The sequence below is a fragment of the Notechis scutatus genome, chromosome 1 (assembly GCF_049901735.1).
Source record: "Notechis scutatus isolate UNSWTSFEM ecotype Mainland chromosome 1, rNotScu1.2, whole genome shotgun sequence".
Lineage (NCBI taxonomy): Eukaryota > Metazoa > Chordata > Lepidosauria > Squamata > Elapidae > Notechis > Notechis scutatus.
In genome coordinates, this window is record NC_142009.1 from 208,208,725 (window position 1) to 208,233,373 (window position 24,649).

At 37.2% G+C, this 24,649-nt stretch overlaps 1 protein-coding gene across 1 annotated transcript in view; it reads left to right on the plus strand.

The window, feature by feature from the left end:
• The window catches only part of VWDE (von Willebrand factor D and EGF domains), a 383,187-nt gene that overhangs the window by 337,569 nt on the left and 20,969 nt on the right, over positions 1-24,649 (plus strand). Inside the window, exons 26-27 of the mRNA XM_087955799.1 lie at positions 13,324-13,419; positions 14,471-14,566. Of these exons, the coding sequence (XP_087811925.1) occupies positions 13,324-13,419; positions 14,471-14,566 (192 nt within the window). The remainder of the gene's footprint in view (positions 1-13,323; positions 13,420-14,470; positions 14,567-24,649) is intronic.

Below are 24,649 nucleotides of genomic sequence, written 5' to 3' on the forward strand. Positions count from 1 at the left end.
GAATCTAAAGAAACATTGAAAGACGCTGCTGAAAAAAAGAAAAACTAAAAAAAAGTAGAAATGGTTAATTAGAAGGTAGCTGAAGCAACAAACGATCAATAATCCACATATTTTCTTTTGTTTTTTTGCAATTTTTGCAGCTGAAAATGTCTCTAGGGTAGGGTGCTGATTTCAACTGAGACATAGGTAAAGGTAAAGGTTTCCCTGCACATACGTGCTAGTCGTTTCTGGCTCTAGGGGGTGGTGCTCATCTCCATTTCAAAGCTGAAGAGCCAGCACTGTCCAAAGATGTCTCCATGGTCATGTCGCCAGCATGACTAAATGCCAAAGGCACATGGAATGCTGTTACCTTCCCACCAAAAGTTGTTCCTATTTTTCTACTTGCTTTTGAACTGCTAGGTTGGCAAAAGCTGGGACAAGTCCCGCCAAGCTGCCAACCTTTCTGATTGACAAGCTCAGCATCTTAGCCACTGAGCCACCACGTCCCTGAGAGCCTATTCAGAACTAACATCTTTGGGTGATGACTATAAAATATTTATTTGGTTGGTCTCCCCTACTGTTGCTGAGATATCTGCCCTCAGAGCAGAGCTAAAGAATAATAAAGTCATGTGTGAAGCAAGGAGGAGGGAATTTGACCTTGACAGAAATATTAAAAAGCAAATTTTGACTGGTGGGCTGTCATACTAGCTAGCCTGTATTACCACACTGACTTTTCCTTTCAGATACATGGCTAGTATCAATCTCTAACTTTAAAAAAAGTAGTAAATTGCCCTGACCGATTTATGTCCAAAACAGTCTCTTGGGCATTATTAGAAAATTAAAATCCAGGCATCTATATAAGAAAGTTGTTGACTGACTGACTCAATATAATATGTTGCCAACTTTAGGTCTGGACAGGAGCTCAATCAATGCATCATTTGATGAAGGAGTACTTAGATTACCTTCAAAGCTGTCTCTCTGCTGTCTTTATTTATCTGAAGGTGGCAGACAGAGAGGAGACATTATGGGAAAAAGTAACAACAAGAAGTCCCTACTGATCACCCAGTACTTTGATTAATCATTATTTATTCATGTAAGGTGCACCTCGCTGCTTAAAAAAAAAAAAAGAATACTCAGTCTCCTCCTCTTTAATTGATTTTATTCATTTTATCCTTCATGGTTGGCAAACAAACCTGTATTTCTCCTTTTGCATGCTGATAATTCAGTTAGTTTTGTCAAAGGCTGGCCTGGGGCAGAGTCTTCAAATACCAACCGCATTTTGCAGCAAAGAAAAAAAAAGACTGTTAATTATAACTACACTAAAGTGCTTGTGTTTACTAAGAGGTATATTAATTGCAAACCTAATAGGAAGATTAATTATACCATCATTGAACAAGTTGGGCAGCAAGTACTTCAGGGTCCCTTTTCCAGCGCTCTTCAGGATGGAAGGAACATTGCTGTTTAGGCCTAAAGTTGTTAGTGCTAGCTGCAGAGGCCATATTTTTGTACTTATTTATTTATTTATTTATTTATTTGATTTGATTTGCCAATTGTTTACAAGATAATAAGTATAAGTGTATACATAGTTGTGAATACATGAAATGGGTACATATAAGAAAAATAAAAGAATAAGAGAAACAATAGGACAGGGACAGTAGGCACGTTGGTGCGCTTATGCACGCCCCCTACAGACCTCTTAGGAAAGGGGTGAGGTCAATAGTAGACAGTCTAAGGTTAAAGTTTTTGGGGTTTGGGGAAGAGGCTACAGAGTCGGGTAGAGTATTCCAGACATTGACCACTCTATTGCTGAAGTCGTATTTCCTGCAATCAAGTTTGGTGCGGTTTACTTTGAGTTTGTATCTATTGTGTGCTCTTGTGTTGTTATGGTTGAAGCTGAAGTATTCATTGACAGGTAGGACATTGCAATGTATGATTTTATATACCATGCTTAAGTCAGACCGAAGACGGCGTAATTCAAGGTTTTCTAGTTCTAGAATTTCAAGTCTGGTGGCATAAGGTATTCTACAACGAGTAGAAGAGTGGAGAACTCTTCTTGTGAAATATTTCTGGACTTTCTCAATTGTGCTAATATCAGATACGTAATCAGATACAGACTGATGAACTGTATTCGAGTATTGGTCTAGCAAATGTTTTGTATGCTCTGGTTAGTAGTGTGATATTACCAGAGAAAAACTACGTAGGATTAGGTTAACAACTCTTAATGCCTTTTGGCTATGTAGTTGCAGTGGGCTCTAGCACTAAGATCATTAGAGGTGAGTATTCCAAGGTCCTTTACAGAGCTTGGGTCATCAACAAGGTCTTGACTATTCAGCTTGTATTTTATTTTCTGATTTTTTTGCCAATATGTAAGACAGAGCATTTATTTGTTGAGATTTGAAGTTGCCATTTGTTTGACCATTCAGATACATAGTCAAGATCTTTTGTAGGGTAGCAGTATTGTCTATGGTATTGAACAGCTTTACATCATCAGCGAAGAGAACGCAATTGCTCTTAATATGATCACAGAGGTCGTTTATGTAGAGTATGAAGAGAGTTGGTCCTAGAACACTGCCTTGGGGGACACCACTATTGACAGGTACTGGATTTGATAGGATGCTCCTGATTTTGACCATTTGTTGTCTGTTTGACAGGAATGCTTCTATCCAGTTATTCAGTTGTCCAGATATACCATAGGATTTTATTTTTAGGAGTAGTTTGTCATGTACCACTGAATCAAAGGCTTTACAGAAGTCTATGTAGATTGCATCTATTGCTTTGCCCTGGTCGAGTTGTGTCGTCCATATGTTTTTGCAGTGTAAGAGTTGCAGATTACAGGATAGTTTTTTCTGAAACCAAATTGTTTATTGGAGAGTAGGTTGTTTGTCTCTAAGTGGAGGATAATGGATTGGTTAATAATTGATTCCATGACTTTACAGGTGACGCAGCATAAGGAGATTGGCCTGTAATTTTCAACTAGGCTTGGGTCTCCTTTTTGAAGATGGGGATGACTGTGGCTTGTGACCATAGGTTAGGCAAGGAGCTGGTCCTGAAAGATTTTTCAAAGATTATGCTTAGAGGTTTGGCTATGGCAGTGGATAGCTTTCTTAAGAAGTAGGCACATATTCCATCCGGTCCAATAGATAGAGATGGTTTTAGATTGCGTAGTGATTTTTCAACATTGTCTTCTGTGAAATCGATATGTATTAGATCATTGTTGTTATCTGTGGTACGGCTAGGAAATACTGGGCATGATCCATTGCTGTTTACAAATACTGAGCCAAGAATGTGTTAAAGATGTTGGCTTTAATGGTGTCGTCGTTGCAGTCTTTACCATCAGGTCCTATCAAGGGAGGATGGACCTTAAGTCTTTTAGTTTGTTGTTTACAAAATTGTAAAAAGCACGGGTGGAATTGGTGCTTAGAAGGTTTTCCTCTTGTTTAATGTGATAATTGGTGCATTCGGTCTTTATCTGGTGGCATAAATTTTTGTATCGGTTTTTGAAATTGGCAACGTGACCAGATTTGTTTTTCCGCCAGAGTGATCTCTTTTGGATTGAAGTTTCCTTATTGATATGGGTAATCTGCTTTTTGTTTTGTTTTGGGAGTTGTTGTTGGAACATATAGTTTGATGACTCTTTTGACTTCAAGTAAAAATATGTTGTAATGGTCTTCAACAGTATTGCATCCAGTGAATAGAGATTGCCAATCAAGGGATGAGAGATCGTTGTCTATAAGATCATAGTTGCCTTTTTGAAGTTACAATTGGGGATTACATCATTGTGGTGATTTTTGTGTGGACGTATGTTGAGACAAAAGTCAATCATATTGTGGTCACTACTGGAAAAGGGTTCTTTAGTTTGTATTCCGTAAATTAAATTCAAACTATTGCAGAAGATGAGATCGAGGCAGTTGTTTAGTCTAGTGTTGTTGGTTACTAGTTGTTCCAGTCCCTGATTTGTAATAGCATTGTAGAAGGTTGTGTGTATGATTTCAGTTGTACAATCATTTAGGGTCCAGTCAATATGAGGTAGATTGAAATCACCAAGAAGGATAAAAGGGTATGGGCAGGATGCAGCCCATGTTAGTAATGTATTTAGCTTGTTTACATGTTCGATGTCATAATCAGGTGCTCTGTAACATAGTAAGAATCGAATTGTGATATTTAAGGATAGTTCACAGATGATGGTTTCAGGAAGAGCAAGCTCCTGGGTAACTTGGATATTTTTAGATGTAAGGATTTTTATAGAATATAGCAACACCACCTCCTCGACGATTTTCACGATCTGATCGGTAAACATGATAGTCTCTTACTGTGGTAATGGAGTCGGGAGAGATTCATTGAGCCATGTTTCACAGACAAATATAATGTCGAAGTTAGCCATATTTAGGAGGATGAGAAATTCAGGTATTTTATTCACGAGGCTTCTTGCATTGAGTAGTTTGCATTTAAGGCCGGCAGTAGTTGGAATTGAGGTAGTTGGGGCGTGCGTGCCTAGTCTTGGGTGATGGTGGATGGGTTGAGGTAGGGTTGTGGTTGAGGGTAAAAGCTGAGTATTGGGTTGCGTGGCTTACTTTTGATACAGTCAGCATGGTAGTCAATGTACAGGTCCTTCTCTCCATTGTCTAGACGGTTTTTGAGTTCAATGCGGAGTACACGGGAGCGGGCACGTTGCTGTATGGTTAGGTCAGGGCGGCAACGGAGGTTCTTATGGTTGGTGTTGGTTTTGGTGAGTGAGTTTATAGTATAAATGAATTTACGTTTGCTTGATTCATTTTTGCAAATGATCCTGCACAAGCGTGGGGCCACAGAGCCGTCTCTATTTTTGAGCTCTCGGTCGATGCGGGAAATGTCAAGTATTTCATCAGCGGAGATGGTTGATGCTTGATAATCTCTGATGATGTTTCGGACAGTTGTGATGTCATCTTGATACTTGATACAGCTAAATTATTCAACGTCTCTGTGCTCAGCCTTTTGCTCTGTGACATGTACCTCTGTTAGTATTAAGGTTTAAGAGCTTTAGAAGGAATCCAAACTAAATTGTAAAGAGCTATGCTTTACATGCCAGATGTGATAAATGCTCCCTTTCCTCTGGAATTTGGTCTTTCTCTTCTGCAAAGGCTTGCATGAGAATCTGCTATTAAAACCGGCAGTTCAAACTAATCTTCACAATGGAATCTTTGATCCCTCTTCTTCCTTAAAAGTCTGCGTTTACCTGGAAGAAAAGCATAGGTGTGGTCTTTCAGCCTAATTCTTAATCCAACAATAGTATAAGAAAAGCAAGTCAGAGAGAGAGAGAGAGAGAGAGAGAGAGAGAGAGAGAGAGAGAGAGAGAAGGATGTTCTTTGAAGTATTCTGTAAAAATGTTTCTATACAAAAGGTCTTTTACTTTAGTCAACTGTTTTGTTAATATCATAGTTGTCTGGCATAGGGGAAGATTCTCGTTTGCTAGCTTTACAATTTTGCAATCTATGATAATGATTTCAAGTATAATACTATCTCATTAAAAGATCATTCCTATCTTTATTTGTAAAGGTTGACTGAGTTAGACTCATGTTTTGTCCCACTGGACCAGGGCTGTCAAACTCCCAGTCTGAGAGCTGGATGTGTAACGAGCTGTCCATGCCCACACCTGGTTTAGCGAAAGAGGGAAAAGTGCCAATACATCACATGACACCATTGTGACAATGTGATTTTGATACCCATGCACTGGACCAAAGCAAGTTGTTTGCTCTATTAGTGAAGACATGTTTTGTTTTGTTTTTCTTTTCCCCTGCTAGTGCATTTGCCTAAAGAAATATCAGTTGGATTGTCAATTTTTGTCCAAAAGTGATTAAGGAAGGAAGATTTAAATCTCATTTTGGGACTGTCTACTTGGTGGGTACGATGGGTTATTTTGGATACTTTATTTTTTAAAAAAAAACAACTTTGATATAAATCCCCAAACTAATTTATTTTGCTTCCCTAAAATGGGATTACTTTTTCCTGTGGAAAATAGTGTCATAATCTTGGGAAATTTCCCATTTGCATGGGAATTTCATTTTGGTAAATAGGCCATATTATCTTGTAAGAGTTCTCCTAAGTTTTGAGTTTTGATGCTGTATTTAATGGATTCATCTTTCTAAAATGAGCAGAAAGTAATTCTCAGTACAGTTCTTATGTTCAGATTAGGTTTGAAGGAACTCATTCACTGGAAGCCCAAGAGTGACTGATGACAATCATTACAATTAATCTTGTGTTTACTTGTTGTTTTGTTCAAACATATATATTATGTTATTACAATGGCACAGTGGTTAGAGTGCAGTACTGCAGGCTACTTCTGCTGACTGCCATCTGCCTGCAATTTGGCAGTTCAAATCTCACCAGGCTCCAGGTTAACTCAGCTGTCCATCCTTCCAAAGTTGGTAAAATGAGGTCCCAGACTGTTAGGGACAATAGGCTGACTCTGTAAGCCACTTAGATAGGGCTGTAAAACACTGTGAAGTGGTATATAAGTCTAAGTGCTATTGCTATTATGGTTTAATTCTGGTTTAATTTTTTAAACCATCCAGAGTCACCTGTGGTATGTGTGAGTAGGGTGGCTATATACAGGTGTTCATTGACTTAAGACCATAACTGAGCCCAAAATTTATGTTGCTAAGCAAGACATTTTTAAGTGATTTCCCCCCCCCCCATTTTTGCCACAGTTAAGTGAATTATTCCAGCTGTTAAGGTTGTAGCATGGTTGTTAAGTGAATCTGGCTTCTCTATTGACTTTGCTTGTCAGAAGGTCGCAAAAGGTGATCACATGACACCAGGACATGTAACCATCATAAATATGTTGCTCACTTCGGCAATACATATACTAAAATTGGAACGATACAGAGAAGGTCACAAAAGGTAATCTCATGACCTCAGGAAACAACATCTATCATAAATATGAATCAGTTGCCCAGTGTCTGAATTTTGATCACATGACCATGGGGATGCTACAATGGTTGCAAGCAGTGGTGGGATTCAAATTTTTTTGCTACTGGTTCTGTGGGCATGACTTGGTGGGCGTGGCAGGGGAAGGTTACTGTAAAATCTCCAGTCAGAGGTGGTATTTGCCAGTTCTCCAAACTACTCAAAATTTCTGCTACTGGTTCTCCAGAACTGGTCAGAACTTGCTGAATACCACCTCTGGTTGCAAGGGTGAAAAATGTTCATATGTCACTTTTTTCAGTGAAGTTGTAACTTTGAGCACTCACTAAATGTACGGTCATAAGTCGATTACAACCTGTACTATAAATTTGTTTAAAAATAAATAATTTTGCTTCATTATGCCATTTATTTAGGCTTTTTAGGCAACTGCTACTGCTTGAGGCAGCCATATCTTTCCTGTTGCGTCTATCATCTATATTTTTGGGGGTGGGGTGGGGAATAGCATGGATAGTAAAAGGGTATGTTTAATGTAGATGTAGACAAATATTGCATGTTATGTAAATTCCACCTTCTCAGATTGACTGGCACCTGATATGCAGAATTTTGACCTTTGGGTGCTTACTGAGAAATAACCACACTATAACTATGCCTTCATACATTTGGAAGCAAACTGAAGTGGATGCCAGGATTAGCAATAAAATGCACGGTAATGCATGGAGTAATATGCATCCTGCCTACATAATCTATTTTACTGAAAATTTCATTATTTAGCATCCACACAGCAGAAATAACTCCATGAATTTATTGCTCTCTTAAAAAGCTAAAGGCGGGATAACTATCTCCCATTTGGCTATGTGCCTTTATATTGTCCCCAGCTTTATACAGGAAAGGACTTGCAATGTTTTCTCCTTAGATTGGTGAAAAATAAACAACGCGCATCACTTACATTGTTTATTATATTGTGCACTAAAAAAATAGTAAAAGTGATCTAGTCATTTCTGACTTTGGAATATTAAATAATTTGGTCAACACAGCAAACATATCTATAGAAAACCAAGCTTAATAGCCATATTAATTTTTGAAATGACAATTCAGAATATTCTAAACAACCAAAAATTCTCCTTTTCAGTGTCAGTGCTTGTAGTTAATATCAAAGAAATTTCCATGATACTAAAGATAATATTTGATTTAATTATAAACTAAATGGAAAAAGAAATAGCTAATTTTTACAGTATGCTTCTTTCAGGATTAGAACAATAAATTTAGTCTAGCAATAATGAATTTTAATAGAATAGAAAGGAGCTATTCCAACCAATATATTCCAAATAAAAACTGACCGTTACATTTTTGGGGGCAATTGAAGTTCCTGAGCCTTTTTAAAATGCTGTCCTAATTAGAATATATTGCAATAGTGAAACCTGCTTCTAAACCAGACCTCTGTCATTTTCAGGAAAATAAGTTTTTTTAAAAAAATTGTGATCAGTACAGAATCACTGTGAAAACATATAGCTTGCTTATGTAGAAGTAGAAAGAAATCTGGCACTAGTCCAGTGTATACTAACTGTGGGCTCCACAGTTTCACAGGATTGTAAAATCAAAATTAAAAAATTGATATATATATGGAGAACAATCCAGATGGAAGCCATTTAATTGTAGAGTGTAGATAGAAAGTGTCTTCCCATCCATCTTTCACAAGAAGAAACACACTGCCAATGAGAAATATGGGACAACCAATTCATATTCCAATAGATATCCCTGCTGTTAGATGTTTTAATGCACTCATCTCTACCCCCTAAAGTGTAATGTACCTTATTGATATAAATTATATGCAAATAGGCAGTAGAACTATGAATTTTGAAGATTCAAACAAAAACCTAGGTTTATTGTTCGATTGGATTTGAAGGATAATAGCTAACTAATCAGAATTAATAATTCTTTTTAAATTGCAAACCCACAACTCCAGGGGCTCAGGACTGAAATGAAGGGTCCTTGGTGCTCTATGATCTTGCTTGTTTTCTTTCAGCTATTTCATTACCCAAACTACAGTTCATCAGTGAGTACTGATATTAGGTAGGTAACAGTGCTCACTGATGACGTGCTGTAGTTTGGGTAATGAAACATCTGCAAGAAAACAAACAAACTCAGAGAGCACCAAGGACCTTCAACCTACATTGGACCAGTATGGTAAATTGTGGTCTACAACTTCAATGAAGAGATTTTTATTCTGCAATGGATTCATTTGGGCTACTCATCATAACAATATGTGCATGTTTGTCCCATCTCTCTTTGGAGTAGTTTACTCCATTTAGACTCCTATATAAGTTTTCAATGTAAAATATTAATTTGTTATTGTGGTTTCTGATCTATTACAATGCTGTAAATTGGAGGAAATCAACTTTCACTAAAGGAAAAAGTCATCAATTTATTTAAGTATGATTTCAAATTTTACTTTTAAACATTGATCTTCATAAAGATTCAGACACAAAGAAACGGTCTTTTGATTAGTGTTGATCTGCTGTTAATTAACAGTTCCGTCCCGTATTTTTTGTTGTACTTTCAATGAAAATACATCATTCATTTTAATAGTCTCCTTTCTGACCCAGATACCAAAAACTTAAATTACATAAAATGATAAATATTTTAAAATTAGATGGCTGAGCTGTGAACCCCCAATGATTGTGAGATATTTTCAAATAATTCTCTATTAAAGGAATTTGATCACCACTGTTGAAAATAATTCAAGAATATGTGCTGTGCTATCTTTCTACTCTACCCTTTATCCAATATCTGGGGGTGCATTAGTACCCTGGAGCTGCATTTGATACATTTAATTGTTTGGCTATAATATATTGCTTAGAGGAAGCCTCTTGCTTTATTTGAGGTGGGATAGATTATTGAGGTCAATTTACCAGCCTTGGGGGGGGCGGGAGGAATCCAATGTTTTTAAAACGATATCTTCCAACTCAGCACAGCAGCACAGTCCTGTTTTTCCCTTATCTCCTATATTATTCAGGTGATGCAGTGACAGGTAATCATTGTACTATGGCTTAACAGAATCTAAATTATATTTTGGGAAAGGTTAGTTAAGTGCATGGACGTTCAATTCTTCTGAAATAGCCCAGACAAAAGGGTCATAATGGAGATCAGGAAACTGATTTAATACTCTTTCTGTACAGGATTCTGCACTTAATTTCTCACACTAAATACTGAAATACCATGTCTGGCCCAAATGGAAATGTTTGTGTGATAGGAAAAGGAATATCGAGTTTAGCATGTTTACATCAGTACTGCTGCAGGTGATAAAATGCACCACTTCAGTAAGAAAAATCAAGACACTGAAAACAAAGGCTATGAAATCTCATAAGCTTCATGAGTGTAATGTCATACAACATTAAGCATAACATCTGGGGTTGAATCAGCCAGGTCTGCCAAGAAGCATAGTCAGATGGGAGTCAATCAGAGTGAGATGGGTAGCTATAGAAATTGAATGAAAGAATGAATGAATGAATGAATGAATGAATGAATGAATGAATGAATGAATGAATATATGGGGTTGGCTGATACTGTGGCCCTGCACTACACCCAAGGAACTGTAGTGCTTCTGGACCTATTAGTGCAACTCAGTGAAATAACCTGGCTCCAAAGTCAATAGAAGAGACAACCCAGGCTGGCTGCTTAGCTGAAGATGCTCCTTCACCAGCTGCAAGAGGAAGTATTTGAGGTTGTGATAGTGCTTGCAGCAGTCATGTGTGACCAGTAAAGATACACAGAATTGGCTGTCCTTCAACTGATGATGTTCAGTTTCTACCTATTTGGTCAACTCTGGCCTATCTTTCTCTGTTCTGTGTGAATTATGATTGGGATTGATTGTTGCCCAGTTAGCAAATATCCCTGCATTAGTAATATCATTTCATAAACATAGACCATTACTATTTCATTGTGTTTGCCAAATGGCTGTGACTACTCATGTCACCATCTGCAGAATCAAATAGTGCTCCAAAGAAATTGGAGAAAAGGGAATACAGTAACAGCTAACAGGAAAAACATGGGGGGAAAAGATGGGGAATATTTAAGAAAAGTTTAAGAAAACGTTTCAACCTATCCGAAGCGCTAATTCAGCTGAGACCCTGAAATCAATAGTTTATATTTTCTCCAGCCGTTGCAGCAATGCACCAGTAAATATTAATGATTCTTAATACTTTTGATTTAAGTAGAAGTAAACATTTTAAAATATTTCATGGAAAATATAATTGTCAGCATCTCTTCAGTTTAATAAATGATACTTCTCTTAGGAACATTTATTATGGTAAAATTATTTTTTCTTATAGGTCACTTATTTTGGATGATTTTTTTTTAAAAAACAGCTCTTTTTTCTGTGTTATTATACAACTAATGGTTGCAGTTATGGCAGTTGCAATGAAAGGCTCATGACATGTAAATGAAAGTAATAGTTAATAGGAGACCATTAAAACACTATATAATGATGAGCAATGCAGAATCTATATTACAATGAAGTCAAGGGAAATTTCAGAATTAACTTGCAGCTCATGAGTTCGATAACACCATGCAGATTTTAATAAAGAATAGTTATCTCGTTCATTCCAAAAGCCAATATTAGTTTAGTTTGATTTTTATTGATATTAGGCAGCTAGAGATTGGAGAACTGAATTTGAAAAGCATGAACATTTCCCCAGAGAAAGAACCTTGAATGTTGCTCTTATTAGGAAAAGACAGGGGAACTCTTTTCCATTAAAAAATTTTTTGGCACTGCAGAGTTGGAGAATGAATCATATCCAAACTTGCCTCATTTGCCCTTGCTCTCTCCCCTTGCCTTTAATAGGCAGAATATGGCAAAACCTAGCTCAAGATGTTTTCTGATTTATAGTTTCAAAAGAAATTGATACAATGGTAATCAAAAGTGAAGAATGTAAACATCAATAATTGGTCTTGGTTGATTCTAACTATTGGCCAAACTAGCCAAAGTTCATAGTTTATGGTCAGTCCTCCAGCAGTATCTCACTATACCAGGGCTGTCAAACTCATGTCCCATGGGCCAGATGCATCACGTGCTAGCCATGCCCACACCTGGTTTAGTGAAGGGAGGAAAAGTCATGATATATCATGTGATGATGCCATGACGATGCGAGTTTGACAGCCCTGCACTATAACATCTTCTACATGCAAACCATAGATTTGTGTTAGAACCCAACTAAGGTCAATAAAGAACAACAGTTATTTAAAAAAAAATAGTTGAAAGCTTTAAAAGTTTACTGGCTAGTCAGATGTGTGAATTATTTTTTTAAAAAATACGTTTGAATTCTATATATGAAATTTATGTGAACTTCATTAGACTTTCTGATGGGTTATCTAACTAACTACTGTCTTCCAAGTTCTCAGATTACTTACTATTTGAGACAGATGCTACAATCTCATAAGTAGAATGGTTTGTAGGGTTATAATGTTATGCATGCATTTTTAAACAGACCTGGCATATTTGGGATGTATAAATCAAAGTGATCAGTGGATGGTTATCAGTGGTTAGGGTTGTCTGCATCTTGCTGCTGACATTTAGTTGTGTGCTTGCTTGTTTGCATCTACTTTATAGTAGACCTAGCCTTAAAAGTATTTTTAAATCTGCAGAACCATCTTCTATGTAAATATGGATGCAATCAAGTTGTTAATTTATTATCAGCTGTCGGTTTTCAGTTTATTCTTTTAGAAGTTAATTCACAACACATTAATTTAGTGAAGGTAGATATAGCTGGCTGTGGCCATCTCATCAAATCCCCAGATACCAGAAGCTGCTTTCATCTCATTGTCCAAAGGAGGACTTTTAAATAAATGTTAAAAAGTGATGTTGAATCTGTTTTTCTATCTAAAAAAATATACCGTTCTGGCAATTCTATCCTTATCTTGTCAGTAATTCTTGATGGATAAAATGAAAAGTTTTCTTGAATTGTGTGAAACTAATCAATTCTCTATCACCTCTAGCTGATCCAGATGAATGCTTGAGAATAGGTTTTCTAATCAGGAGGGGAATGGTCTTAACAAGAATTTGGCAATCAGCAGTAGTCAGTGGTATTGGCCTGCCTTAAAGCTGCCACCAAAGATTTCCTGTTTACTTATTCAAGAACTGTTGTAATTAATGTTTCTCTCATTCCTTTGGCAAGGCAGTTCTTATTGAGGACTCCTTATAATGTCTCTTGCACGCAGTGGAGCTCAGCAGATTCTAGAAAGATTTACTAAAGCTTGTAAATCCCCAAAATTTTAAGACTGCTCTTCACACTCAAATTACATTTTGTTTTGAATTATGCAAAGCTCTGCCATTATGAAACTGCACAAATACACACACACACTCTACTTTAGGGGGGGGGGGGGAAGAGAGAGAAAAAAGTTTTGACTGTTCTTCATGTGACATCTCTCTTTAATTCTATGACATTGCAGGTATCTGCCATCCAATGTGTATGCATGATGGGAGATGCACCAGGCCCAATGTTTGTGACTGCCCATTTGGCTGGAAAGGAAAGCATTGTAGTATACGTGAGTATATACGTGATTCAAATATGCTATTTGTTGTTTGTTCAAGTGCACCAGCACAAATGGTAATCTGCTTTAAAGCTAATTATTTAGTTTGGCTGTTTTTGGAACTTTGAATGGGGTTATGTTTTGGTCAGTGGTGGGCTGCAACCGGTTTAACAACCGGTTCTGTGAGTGTGTGCTTTGCATGCACAGTGTTCCAAATACAGCAATTTGAAGCTCAACTGCTTACCTTCTAGGGCAGCCCCAGTAAGTAAAACAACTGAGGCATGAAAATTAGCTGTGCTGTCCGAATCAGGTGAGCCAGAAAGATGGAAATATAGGATAGGATAGGGCAGGGCCAGGTGGGTAGGGCCAGCTGATGGTCAGAACTACCGGTTCTTTAGAACCGGTCTGAACCGGCAGTAGCCCACCATTTGGTCATTCAAATCAGTACAACATTTTAGGCTTCCCAGTGTAACAATAAAAGTCCTTCATTTCTGTCTGGCAAAAACTGTCAGCTTTTTAGGCAACTTTTAAACTTGGTTATTCCTGTATGCCTAGGGACTCCAGGAGATGCGTGAATTAGTGCAGTAGATCTGCTATTTTTAACTGTCCTTGCCTAAAAGATTGTTTACATGGTAAACAAGGCTACTTTACAACCACTATGCCACTCAGCGTCCTACAAAGGGCACTGATCTGATTAAAGCACCATTTAATATCCTCGTGTTCAGTCTGAAATTAATGGGTTACTCTGTTAATCACTCAATCAATTAAGGATTTCAGACTTAATAGAAAATGAAAATTTAATGACTAGGGAATCTGCCTTTGGAACAAATCCATGATGAAACTAGAAGTCAGAGTAGCAGAGATTAAGGGGGGAACTTGCTAATCATGGACATTTCGGAATGCTAATTGCCTCATGAAGAATGCTCATTAAGCTCTTTTGAGATCAAGCTATTTTGAAAATAATTGTAGGAAGCGAAGATGACATATCACTCACTAAAGTGACTTAAAACTCACGGGTCATCATAAAGATCTTATTTGCTCTCTCCACCTTTATTTTCTTTTTCAGCTGTGTGTCTACCCAGCTGCACGAATGGAGGTGAATGCATAGGGCCTAATGTTTGCCAGTGCTCAGAAGGATGGGCAGGCCTCATATGCCAAATTCGTAAGTAGTTTTTTGGGTATGACTGTCTTTTCTCTTTGCTTTTTGTCTCTGTTTAAAAAGTTGTTCCAACTATGGATGGATGCAGTTTTACTTTCTTCCATGTTTTGCTTTCTTCCATATTTTTCTTTCTTCCATATTATTTGAAAAAGAAGATAAAGTTATGTTCATATTGTTTATGATAAAATGGAAATATGGCTAAGTTTTAAAAAAGCACATTTTGATAATAGAGTAAGCCAGATTTCATAGATACCACTGCTTCCAGAATTGATAAGACTATGCCATTTTGCATTACAGCTGTTAAAAGATGAGGATCTAGTAGGAAAAAAGAAATGGTAATGCCAGCTCAGTGTCATAAATATGGTTAATTAGATTGAGTTTGAAATTCAGCAGTTCAACAGCTAAACATTCAAAGCCATGATGAATGAAATTGTCTGTTTGGCCTTGTCTTCTATCATCATCATCATCATCAATCATTGTAAACTACTTCAGGATTTCTTCTAATGGGAAACAGTGTGAAAATGTTTTAAATAAACAAATAATATAATTTATATTTTGTTTCTGAATTAATGTTCAGGTTTTGATAACTCCTTGTCAAAAATGAATTACACATTTTTTACCATTTCATCCTTCCAATTAATAATTACTAAATAAGAAAAAAATATTAGGGTGCGTAAGAATCATTTGGGATCCACATTTTTAAGAAAATGGAATTGACTAACCCGGCTGTAGGTTTTAGGTGATTCCAGCTTATTGGGTTTTACATTCAAAACTTGATTGAGAAGTTTGAGACACTGGTTTGAAATGAAAGCTATCTTTGTATAAATCCGTAGAACTTGGAAATGTTAAATTATGCCACACTAGTCTTGTTTAGATGATCATTAGTGAATGTATAAGGAAGAGAATAGTGTGTGACCTCTACCTTTTGGTTAGTCATTTGAACTCACTACAGAGGATGGCAAATTATACATTTATTCTCATGTTCACTTGGATCAACTTGCTTTCTTTATCAACAAAGTCTGGAGTCATTCAATTGGTTATGCATGTCCAATTGATAAATACGTTTTGTCTTGCATCTGTAAATACATTCCATTTAATGTGCTTTAATTATATATTAAACTTCTCTTACATCAGTAAATACATTCCATTTAATGTGCTTTAATTATATATTAAACTTCTCTGGCACTTAACTTTGTTGCTTATTACTATTGTTGTATGTACATTGAGAGCTTATGCTCCGGAGACAAATTCCTTGTGTGTCTAATCACAGGAGAATTCTATTCTATTTATTTGCAATAGCCATATTAGTATGTTGTTCTATAAGGATAGCTTTTTTAATTTTCTTCACATGTTCCTCTAACACAGGGGTCCTCAAACTTGACAGCTTTAAGACTTGTGGATTTCAACTCCCAGAATTACTCCTCAAGTCATGTTAGCTCAGGAATTCTGGGAGTTGAAGTCCACAAGTCTTAAACTTGCCAAGTTTGAAGATCTTTGCCCTAACATATGGATCAACAAAGCATGCATGTAAAACAAACATATAGCAGTCCCAACAGAAGACTGCTTTATCGCTTTAAGATATTACTTGATGATACCCTATCACCTTTAAGAGCCATAGTGGTGCATTGGTTAGAATGCAGTGTTGCAGGCTAATTCTGGTGATTGCTAGCCATTCGATTCTCACCAGGTCAAAGTTGACTCAGCCTTCTATCCTTCCGAGGACCTAGGTTCCATCCTTCTGAGGACCTAGATTGTTGCTGAGTTTGTAAAGCACTTAGAGAGTGCTGTAAAGCACTGTGAAGGGGTATATAAGTTTAAGTGCTATTGCTATTTCTCTGTACTTGCCATTCTTTTCATTAGAATAATAATATATTATTCATACAACAATTAAAAAAAAATTAAAGGTATGAACTAAAAATACAAACTAAGATGGAAAGGAAAACCTATCTTATATTTTATACTTATCAATTGTCTCTGCTGTAATATGGACAATACTAGAGATTACTGTAAAGTATTGCAGAATCTGCCATAGTAAAACATATTGCTGGATCTTTTAATCATTAGAAAATTTTGTTTTCTCTAAAACAGATCACATTTCTGGCAACTGTTCCTCCACATTTGGAATGAGATGGCTTTTCTAATTTCTTAATTATAATCATTTGTGCTGCCCCTCCTCCATGTTTGATACAACTACAATTCCTGATAGTCAAATCCCAAAGCTCTGGTATATTAACATTAATTAACTTCTTTAATATTTAAAGATTTTCCCATAAATTTACTAATATACATAATATATGAGTAATATACTACATAATAATTCTATATATTAGTAATACTAATATACAGAAAGATGGCAAATGACCAGATGACCATATCATATAGGTCAGGGGTCCTCAACCACCGGGCCACGGACCGGTACCGGTCCGTAGAGCACTCTGTACCGGGCCGCAAAGAAAAATAAATAAAAAATGGCGGCTTTCTTCGCCTTCGGTGAATGCTGCTGGGATCGGGGATCAAGGACACAAATGAAAGAAGGGGAGGGAGGAAGCAACCGAAGCCTGTCCTGCTCTCTGGCTCAGCGGCTTGGTTTCCTCCCACCTCGTTCCTCTCTCAGTCACTCTCTCGCTGCTCCACCAGCCCAGGAAGAAACTGCTTCAAAGAAGCCAGGGTGTGTGTGGCTTTTCCTGTCGCCGCAGCTCCTCCGAAGCGCTCGGTCACTCCCACCCCGCCCGCCCGCGCGCGGTTCAATTCAGTGCTCCGTTCTGCCTGCCTGCCTGTCTGGTTGTTTGGGAGAAGCTTCGGCTGAGAATAATAACTATTCGCCTCTTTTTATCAGCCGAAGTTGCTCCGAAACGAAGAAGGCAGGCAAGCAGACAGAACGGAGTACTGTGGATTGAACCGCGTGTGGGCGGGCGGGGTGGGGTAAACGGGCGCTCGGAGGAGCTGCGGCGACAGGAAAAGCCCCCGGCTTCTTTGAAGCAGTTTCTTCCTGGGCTGGTGGAGCAGCAGAGAGCGACTGAGAGAGGAACGAGGCAGACACCTGAGGGAGGGAGGGAGACACCTGAGGGATGGGGCTGAGGGAGGCAGGGCCGAGGCGCTCCCTGAACTTGGTGGTTTGCTGGCAGACATTTTATTACCCGACTCAGGTAACAACATCAGATGTTACCTAGTCAGGTAATGAAACGTCTGCAAGCAAACCACCAAACTCGGACTCTTCCCTCCCCCACCCCCGGTCCTTGAAAAAGTGTTTGTGCTTGAAACTGGTCCCTGGTACAAAAAAGGTTGGGGACCACTGATATAGGTGAAAAAAACGGCATATTTTTTTTTACAAAGTAATAGACAGAACGTATCTCTTAGGGCTCTGAGAAAGCAAATAAGATTTATTTCAATTTACCTTATAACCAATATGCTTTCCAAAATACTGCACAACTTTATAAAATTAGGTAAAGGAGTTGAGTACTGATCTAAAATTCCCAAAATATCATCAATATACAGGAATAATTTGTACACTATCATTGCAATACCTTGAATATCTAAAGATTCCTTTACCATAGAGGTTCAAAAATCAAATTAACTAGCAAAAGAGAGAAAATGGACAGCCCTTCCATATATCACATTGCAAGTGAAAAAAGTTTAAATTCATTCAATTGGTTATTACTTTGGCACAAGGTGGCAGATAACAAATCAAATGAAATATAGATGACAAAGTTCTGTGAAAAACCGAATTTAATCATCACTTCTTTTAAAAAATGTAATCCAAACCAAATCAAAAGGTTTTTTTTCCCTGCATCTAAAGATACTAATACTGCAGAGTTCATTCTATCTCCAGAATGAATTAAATTAGTGGAACTTTTTATAACTTTAGAATGTTAAAATGGCAGAGTTTATCAAAAAGGTATCAGTTAATTTACAGTTTCTAACCATTATATCTAGTAGTAACTGTAAATTAACTGATGTCTTTTTTTATAAACCTTGCCATTCTAACACTCTACTTAAGTTGCACATCCTCAGCAAAAATTTTCTTTTTCCAAAAAGTTCCACTAATTTCATTTACATAGCACAAATTGTGTACCATTTCTCAAAACCAGTTTCACAAAGGATATGGCTAAAATCTTTACTCCAGTTTTTTTTTTCTTTTCCTTTTCTCAATCAAAAGTATATGGCTCTTTCTTTTGTTGTATGGACACAATTTTAAGTGGTAATTTTATACTATAATGTCATGCTTGTCTATTTGGAAGTAAGGCCTGTTAAGTACAGTGAGACTTACTGCTAGCTCCAATTTTAATTTGAAGAACTTTCTTCAATGTGCCCTGGGTAAACAGTCTTACTTATGGATACTCAGAAAATAAGCCCTATTAAATTCAACCAGTCTTTCTCTGAAGTCAGATTTCACAGCTTTAATGGCATGATAGGAATTTTAAGCATAAGCAGGGAAAAGACATTTCTTTCTTCCATTTTACTCACATAAGTCAAATCAAGTAAAACATGCTTACAATTTGTTATGTTGGATGGATAAAATGTTATGTCATTATCACATTATGCAGAAAAGACATAGAGAAGTCATGAGCATCTACATTGCTGACCAAGATAATTCTTCTGTTGAAAATAAATGACAGAATACTAATAGGAATCCCAACATTTTTTTTTTACTTTCTGCTGCTACCTTATCTTGGACTGAATTATCTTAATAATTCCTCATATGGTTTGGTACGATGAATATTACTGGCTGAGAAATCCTGTGAAAGCAGTGTATGGCAATGCATACAAAAAGTTTAATTTGAAATTGTTAAAGCAGGCACATCTTTTTTCCCCATTCTTGCATGGTTGCTTCTGGCTGATTCCACTTGGGCTAGGCAAAATGGTTGTGCACGCACCCACAAAGATAGCCAGAGGTAACTTCCAAAGAAGCTGCATGAACCTGAAGAAAGATGCCATTAATTTAACATATCAAAGTGATAGACTTTGCATATCCTCCTATGTGTCCTGAAGCACCTTTTTCAAAAGGATTTTCATAGTCCTGAAATATACAGTACAGATTTTCATAGTCCTGAAATATACATCTCTTATACTCAGTGAATTAAATAATTAGCCCCCAAATTTACTTATGAAAATTCACCTTCTGAAAACCGCTTTGATTGAAATGAGTTTGTTAAAAAGCTTGCGATGCAGTCAGGAGAGAAAGCAAAAGAAAACTCATCCTTACTAACAATATGTGCTCCAGTTTTCACCTTCTCTGTCACAGGACACATTTTCAGGAAGATTAAGTATTTTAAGTTGAGCATGATCATTATCGCTCTATCTTGAACAATCAGAATAGTTGCTATACAAAATAACAAAATCACCACCATAAAAATAACAAGGGTAGAAAAGAGAGGAATCTAAGCAAAGTGAATCATCCAAATATTGGCTAAAAGAGCCAACTGTGGACAAAGACCATGAAAAATAGAACAGACTAGCTCTTTTAAAGTTTTTAAAAATTAAATGCCCAAAATCTTCATTTCACTGTTTTTGTTAGTTTGATACAGTATGATTTCTCCAGAAGCTTAAGGCAGCTTCATCTTCTCCTTACAAGAAAAATCCTAACTATAAGGTGGCATGAGCTGACAGAAAGAAATGGTCCAAAAACTTTCAGTGTGTTGGCCCAGGTAGACATAAAATTGGTCTAACCAGTCTTAGGAACACCTGTACATAGGAGTGTCATGTTTATGGTCCTCTAAGTCATTTTTTGTGACCTACAGCAGTAGTTTAATGGTTCACCACACATATATATTTTGATGGCCCACAGAGAAATATCTTCTGTTTCAGTGGTGGGATTCAATTTTTTTTTTCTGCTGGTTCTGTGGGCATGGCTTGGTGGGTATGGCTTGGTGGACGTGGCAGGGGAAGGTTACTGCATAATCTCCATTCCCTCCCCACCCCACTAACCTGCTTTTCAGCTCCGTCCTCCTGTGCAGGACAACAAAAGAAGACCCAGCTGATCAGCTGGGACTCAGGAGGCAGAGAATAGATGGAGGGGGGCCAGTCAGAGGTGGTATTTGCCGGTTCTCTGAACTACTCAAAATTTCCACTACCGGTTCTCCAGAACTGGTCAGAACCTGCTGAATACCATCTCTGTTCTGTTTGTTTCACTTCAGGAACCATTAAATATCCAAAAAGATATTTTTCAAAGAAAGGGATTTTCTAGTCCACAAGAAGATATTTTTGTTATGCCACTTATACTGATCTCTTAATCTAGGAATCACTGTGTGGTATGCAGCTGTAGAGAACATTGAATTGACTCTTATATTTGAAACATCTTATAAAGTTATTAAAATAATGAATAATCAGACATTCTGCTCATTAACCTCAGTGCCCGTACACCGATTAATATCTACTGCAACATAATGTTATGTATGCTAACTATTTCATTTGCCCCATAGGAACATCTTACTTTCATTCACATGTCAAACTAGTAGGTTTATAATTTTCTAAATCACCTTCCCCTGTTCTGCCACCTTTGGTATACCTCATTCTAGATTTTCTCTTCATTTCTTTGAAGTAAAGCGTTCAGCAATGATAGTCATTTACATTAAAGTTAATGTTCTTGCCAGCACAAGGGGAAGTCTTTTTATTGGTTCTAATTTCAGCATAAGAAGCTTGGCTTAATATATATATTATAATATAGTCTTTGTCAGAACTAAATAGCAAAATGTCTGTTTTACTCCAGGGTTTAAGGTTACTTGTAAATACATTTCTGAAAAATTCATCGAGGGTATCCCTTTGACTATATTATGTGCTTAATTTTAATTTTCTTTTGAAAATTTTAAATTGTCCTCCCAATAATATAGATAGAAGTACATTCCCTCTTTTAGCATAACCCAAATCCAATGTTGAATAATCCCCCAATATGCATTTTAAAGCACACTTTATTATGTTTTATTGACATATAAATAAAGCTTCTTTTAGCCCACTCTTCTGTAGTTAGTGCTTTCCATTTCAAAATGTAATGTGACCCTATTTGAAGCAGCAAACTGAGCCAAACCCACACCTATTGCTGTCCTTATCGACCAACACGTCCAGTGGAAAAAATCTCTCTCTCAGTCAGTTATTCCCAAGTACAAAAAGAAAGAACGAGCAAAGAAAAAACTTAATTCACCTGATTTTCTTCTTTGCCACTCCTCCACTTACTCATGCATAACACAACTACTCAGTCTTTTCACTTCTTTGTGTGTAAAAACAATCAGCCTTAACAACTGATAGTAATTGCAATTCAACATCATGATTACAATTTTTGTAAACTATAATTCAATAATGACCCATCATATATCTGTTCCGGAAATTATCAGCAGCGTACACACACACACACACACACACACACACACACACACATCACTGAAACATCAGCTCCTGAAATCCAATTAAAATAGTAATAGGACATGAGGATTCTTCTTGGAGTAGTGCCTTATAATTTTGGCTGCTCTTTTTTTTTTTTTGTGCCAAAACAATGTCAAAAGAGCACACACTGCTAATTAGGAAGAAAAGGGAGCTGGCTTATAATCAGCAGTCCTATTGCATTAACTTTTATGAAGGCAGGAAATAGCTAGATTCTAGCAGAATACTGCTGAAATTGGAATAAGGGTCAATTCCATAAATCATATTTACAACCTTAATATAGCAATATATTTTTAGATGTCTGAAAACAGCTTGCCAACATTGCTTTCATTAGTAAATAAATTATATATCCAAATGAGCTTGGAAAGGCAAACTGAATTAGCGAAGAAAATGTCATCATCCTGTTTGTTTATTTTAATTGACTGATAATAGTGTAGGCTTTTCAAAGGATTATTTATTACATTACATTACATTATTTTAGGCCAGATACTAATGGTAATCAACCATGAGAGAAAAGAGGGCAATTTATTTCTTACCAGAAAAGTCTGGAATCTGGCTTTGCTGCAGATTCATTGAAGCGGGGAAAAAAGAAATAAATTACAAATCGGGCTGGAGGTTCCCTATTTGCTGAGATCTTGTGAAATTTGCTGCAGCCAATCAGAAGCAGCGCTAGAGCAAAATACAGAGTGTGTATTCCTTTTTTGCCTTTGGGCCAGCTCAAGGTAGAAAGGCAAGAGCATCCTCGCTGGTTCCTGCTATCCTCTTTGCATTCCTTTTATTTTTTTTCTTAAGCTTCTCAGAACTCAAATGCAAATGCAATGGACAGATGCAATGGACGTGCTACATTTGGCAAGGCCTTCGAATCAGAGAAACAAAACTGATGAACCTTCATCTCTCTCTATCTTCCAACTCCAAGCCTAGAGAATGAAGTGGAATAGATGGTTTGCTTTGCAACAGCACTTCTTAAGTTTTGAGTGCTTATTGAGGGCAGCAGCGGAAGGGCTGTGCAATCCAGCTTGAAGTGCTCTCGCATTGTTTGGCCCAGCACTAGGCAAGAGAACAATTTCCTGCAGCAGTTCAATTTTAAGACTTCAATCTCTTATATTTTTTTAAGTTTCTGCTGCTTTCAGCTAATCCCTCAGTCTATACTTCTTTTATTTTGTAATCATGTTATTGAGAAATGTTGATGTAAAGAATACTTTTTTTTTAAAGAAATGATGACCTGCTTTCTCTTTTCAGTTCAGAGACAGAGAAGCCAAATAGATGCTTTAAGGTCAAAACATCTACAGATATTAGTGTAGAAGCAGACCAAGTGGGTATAAGTTCCTTCCAATTATGAGGTAGATGGTGCAACAGTTTGCTTGTAGATACCCCAATGAAATCCAAGCAAACTCTATGTCACCTTCAACTCTGTCAAGCTGATATGAAATCATGTTGTATGCTTGCCCAATTTCAGTTTCCCCATCCCTCAAAACCCGGTGTGCAAACTCATTGTTGTCAGGAGACAGACTCTATTGGGAGAGATAAGTGAAGAACGCCTGGAGTACATAACCCCAGCAGGATGATTTGAGGTGCGAAGGTCATCCCAGCTGTTCTGCTAATGCAAACAGGCACCTCTACTGCACAGCAGTGATATAGGACAATGCTGCATGCACATCATTTTAATGACAATGGCAAAGACATCACTTCATACTATGCGGGAGATGGCAATTACAGGATGGCACGCCTGTAATTTAATTTTAAAAAAAACCTTTATGGATAGGAAATGCAAAATTATTTGGCCATATATTGCTAGGTGATAGGCTGCTCAGGTCAGGTGACACCCAAGATACTACTGTCGATATCCTGAGGATCTTTCAGAGCGACAATGGGGTTATGATGTGGCTAGATTAAAGTTCAGTTGCTGACGATGTCGTCATGCAGGAAAATCTGAAGCTGCAACGAAAGAATTAAGGGTGTGAACATGGAAAGCATGAACATGGGAAAGCTGAACACAGTAAAAGATTACAGGTAGTCCTCAACATATGACCAAAATTTCTGTTGTTAAGCGAGACATTTGTTAAGTTAATTTTGGCCCATTTTCAACCTCCTTGTCACAGTTGTTAAGTGAATCACTGCAGTTGTTAAATCAGTAACATCGTTGTTAAATGAATCTGGCTTCTCCATTGACTTTGCTTGTCAGAAGATCACAAAATGGGATCACATGATAGCAGGACATGTAACCATCAGAAATATGAGCCAATTGCCAAGAATCTGAATTTTGATCACATGGCCATGGGGATGCTGCAATGGTTGTAAATGTGAAAAACACTCATAAAACACTTTTTTCAATGTTGCAACTTCGAACATCACTAAATGAATTGTTGTAAGTTGAGGACTATCTCTACATAATTACATTACACCCTAGGTATCAACAAACTGAGATAGACAGGAATTGGACACTCTCAATCAGAAGATCACATTGTTTACTACTCAGGATCAAAGACATAAAAAATGGAATGGCACTGCTTTCATAAGGGTATAACAAGAAGAGTATTTAGCTACAGTGTAATCATAATTGAATAATATTAATTAAACTTCATGGATGCCTCTTTAGTACATCAGTCACCCAAGTTCCAAACATTGATACAGAAGAACACAATGTTGATGGGTTTTTGATCAAGTTCATTGTGAATCAACAGAACATGTAAGCAAGATTTGCTGTTTGTGCTTGGA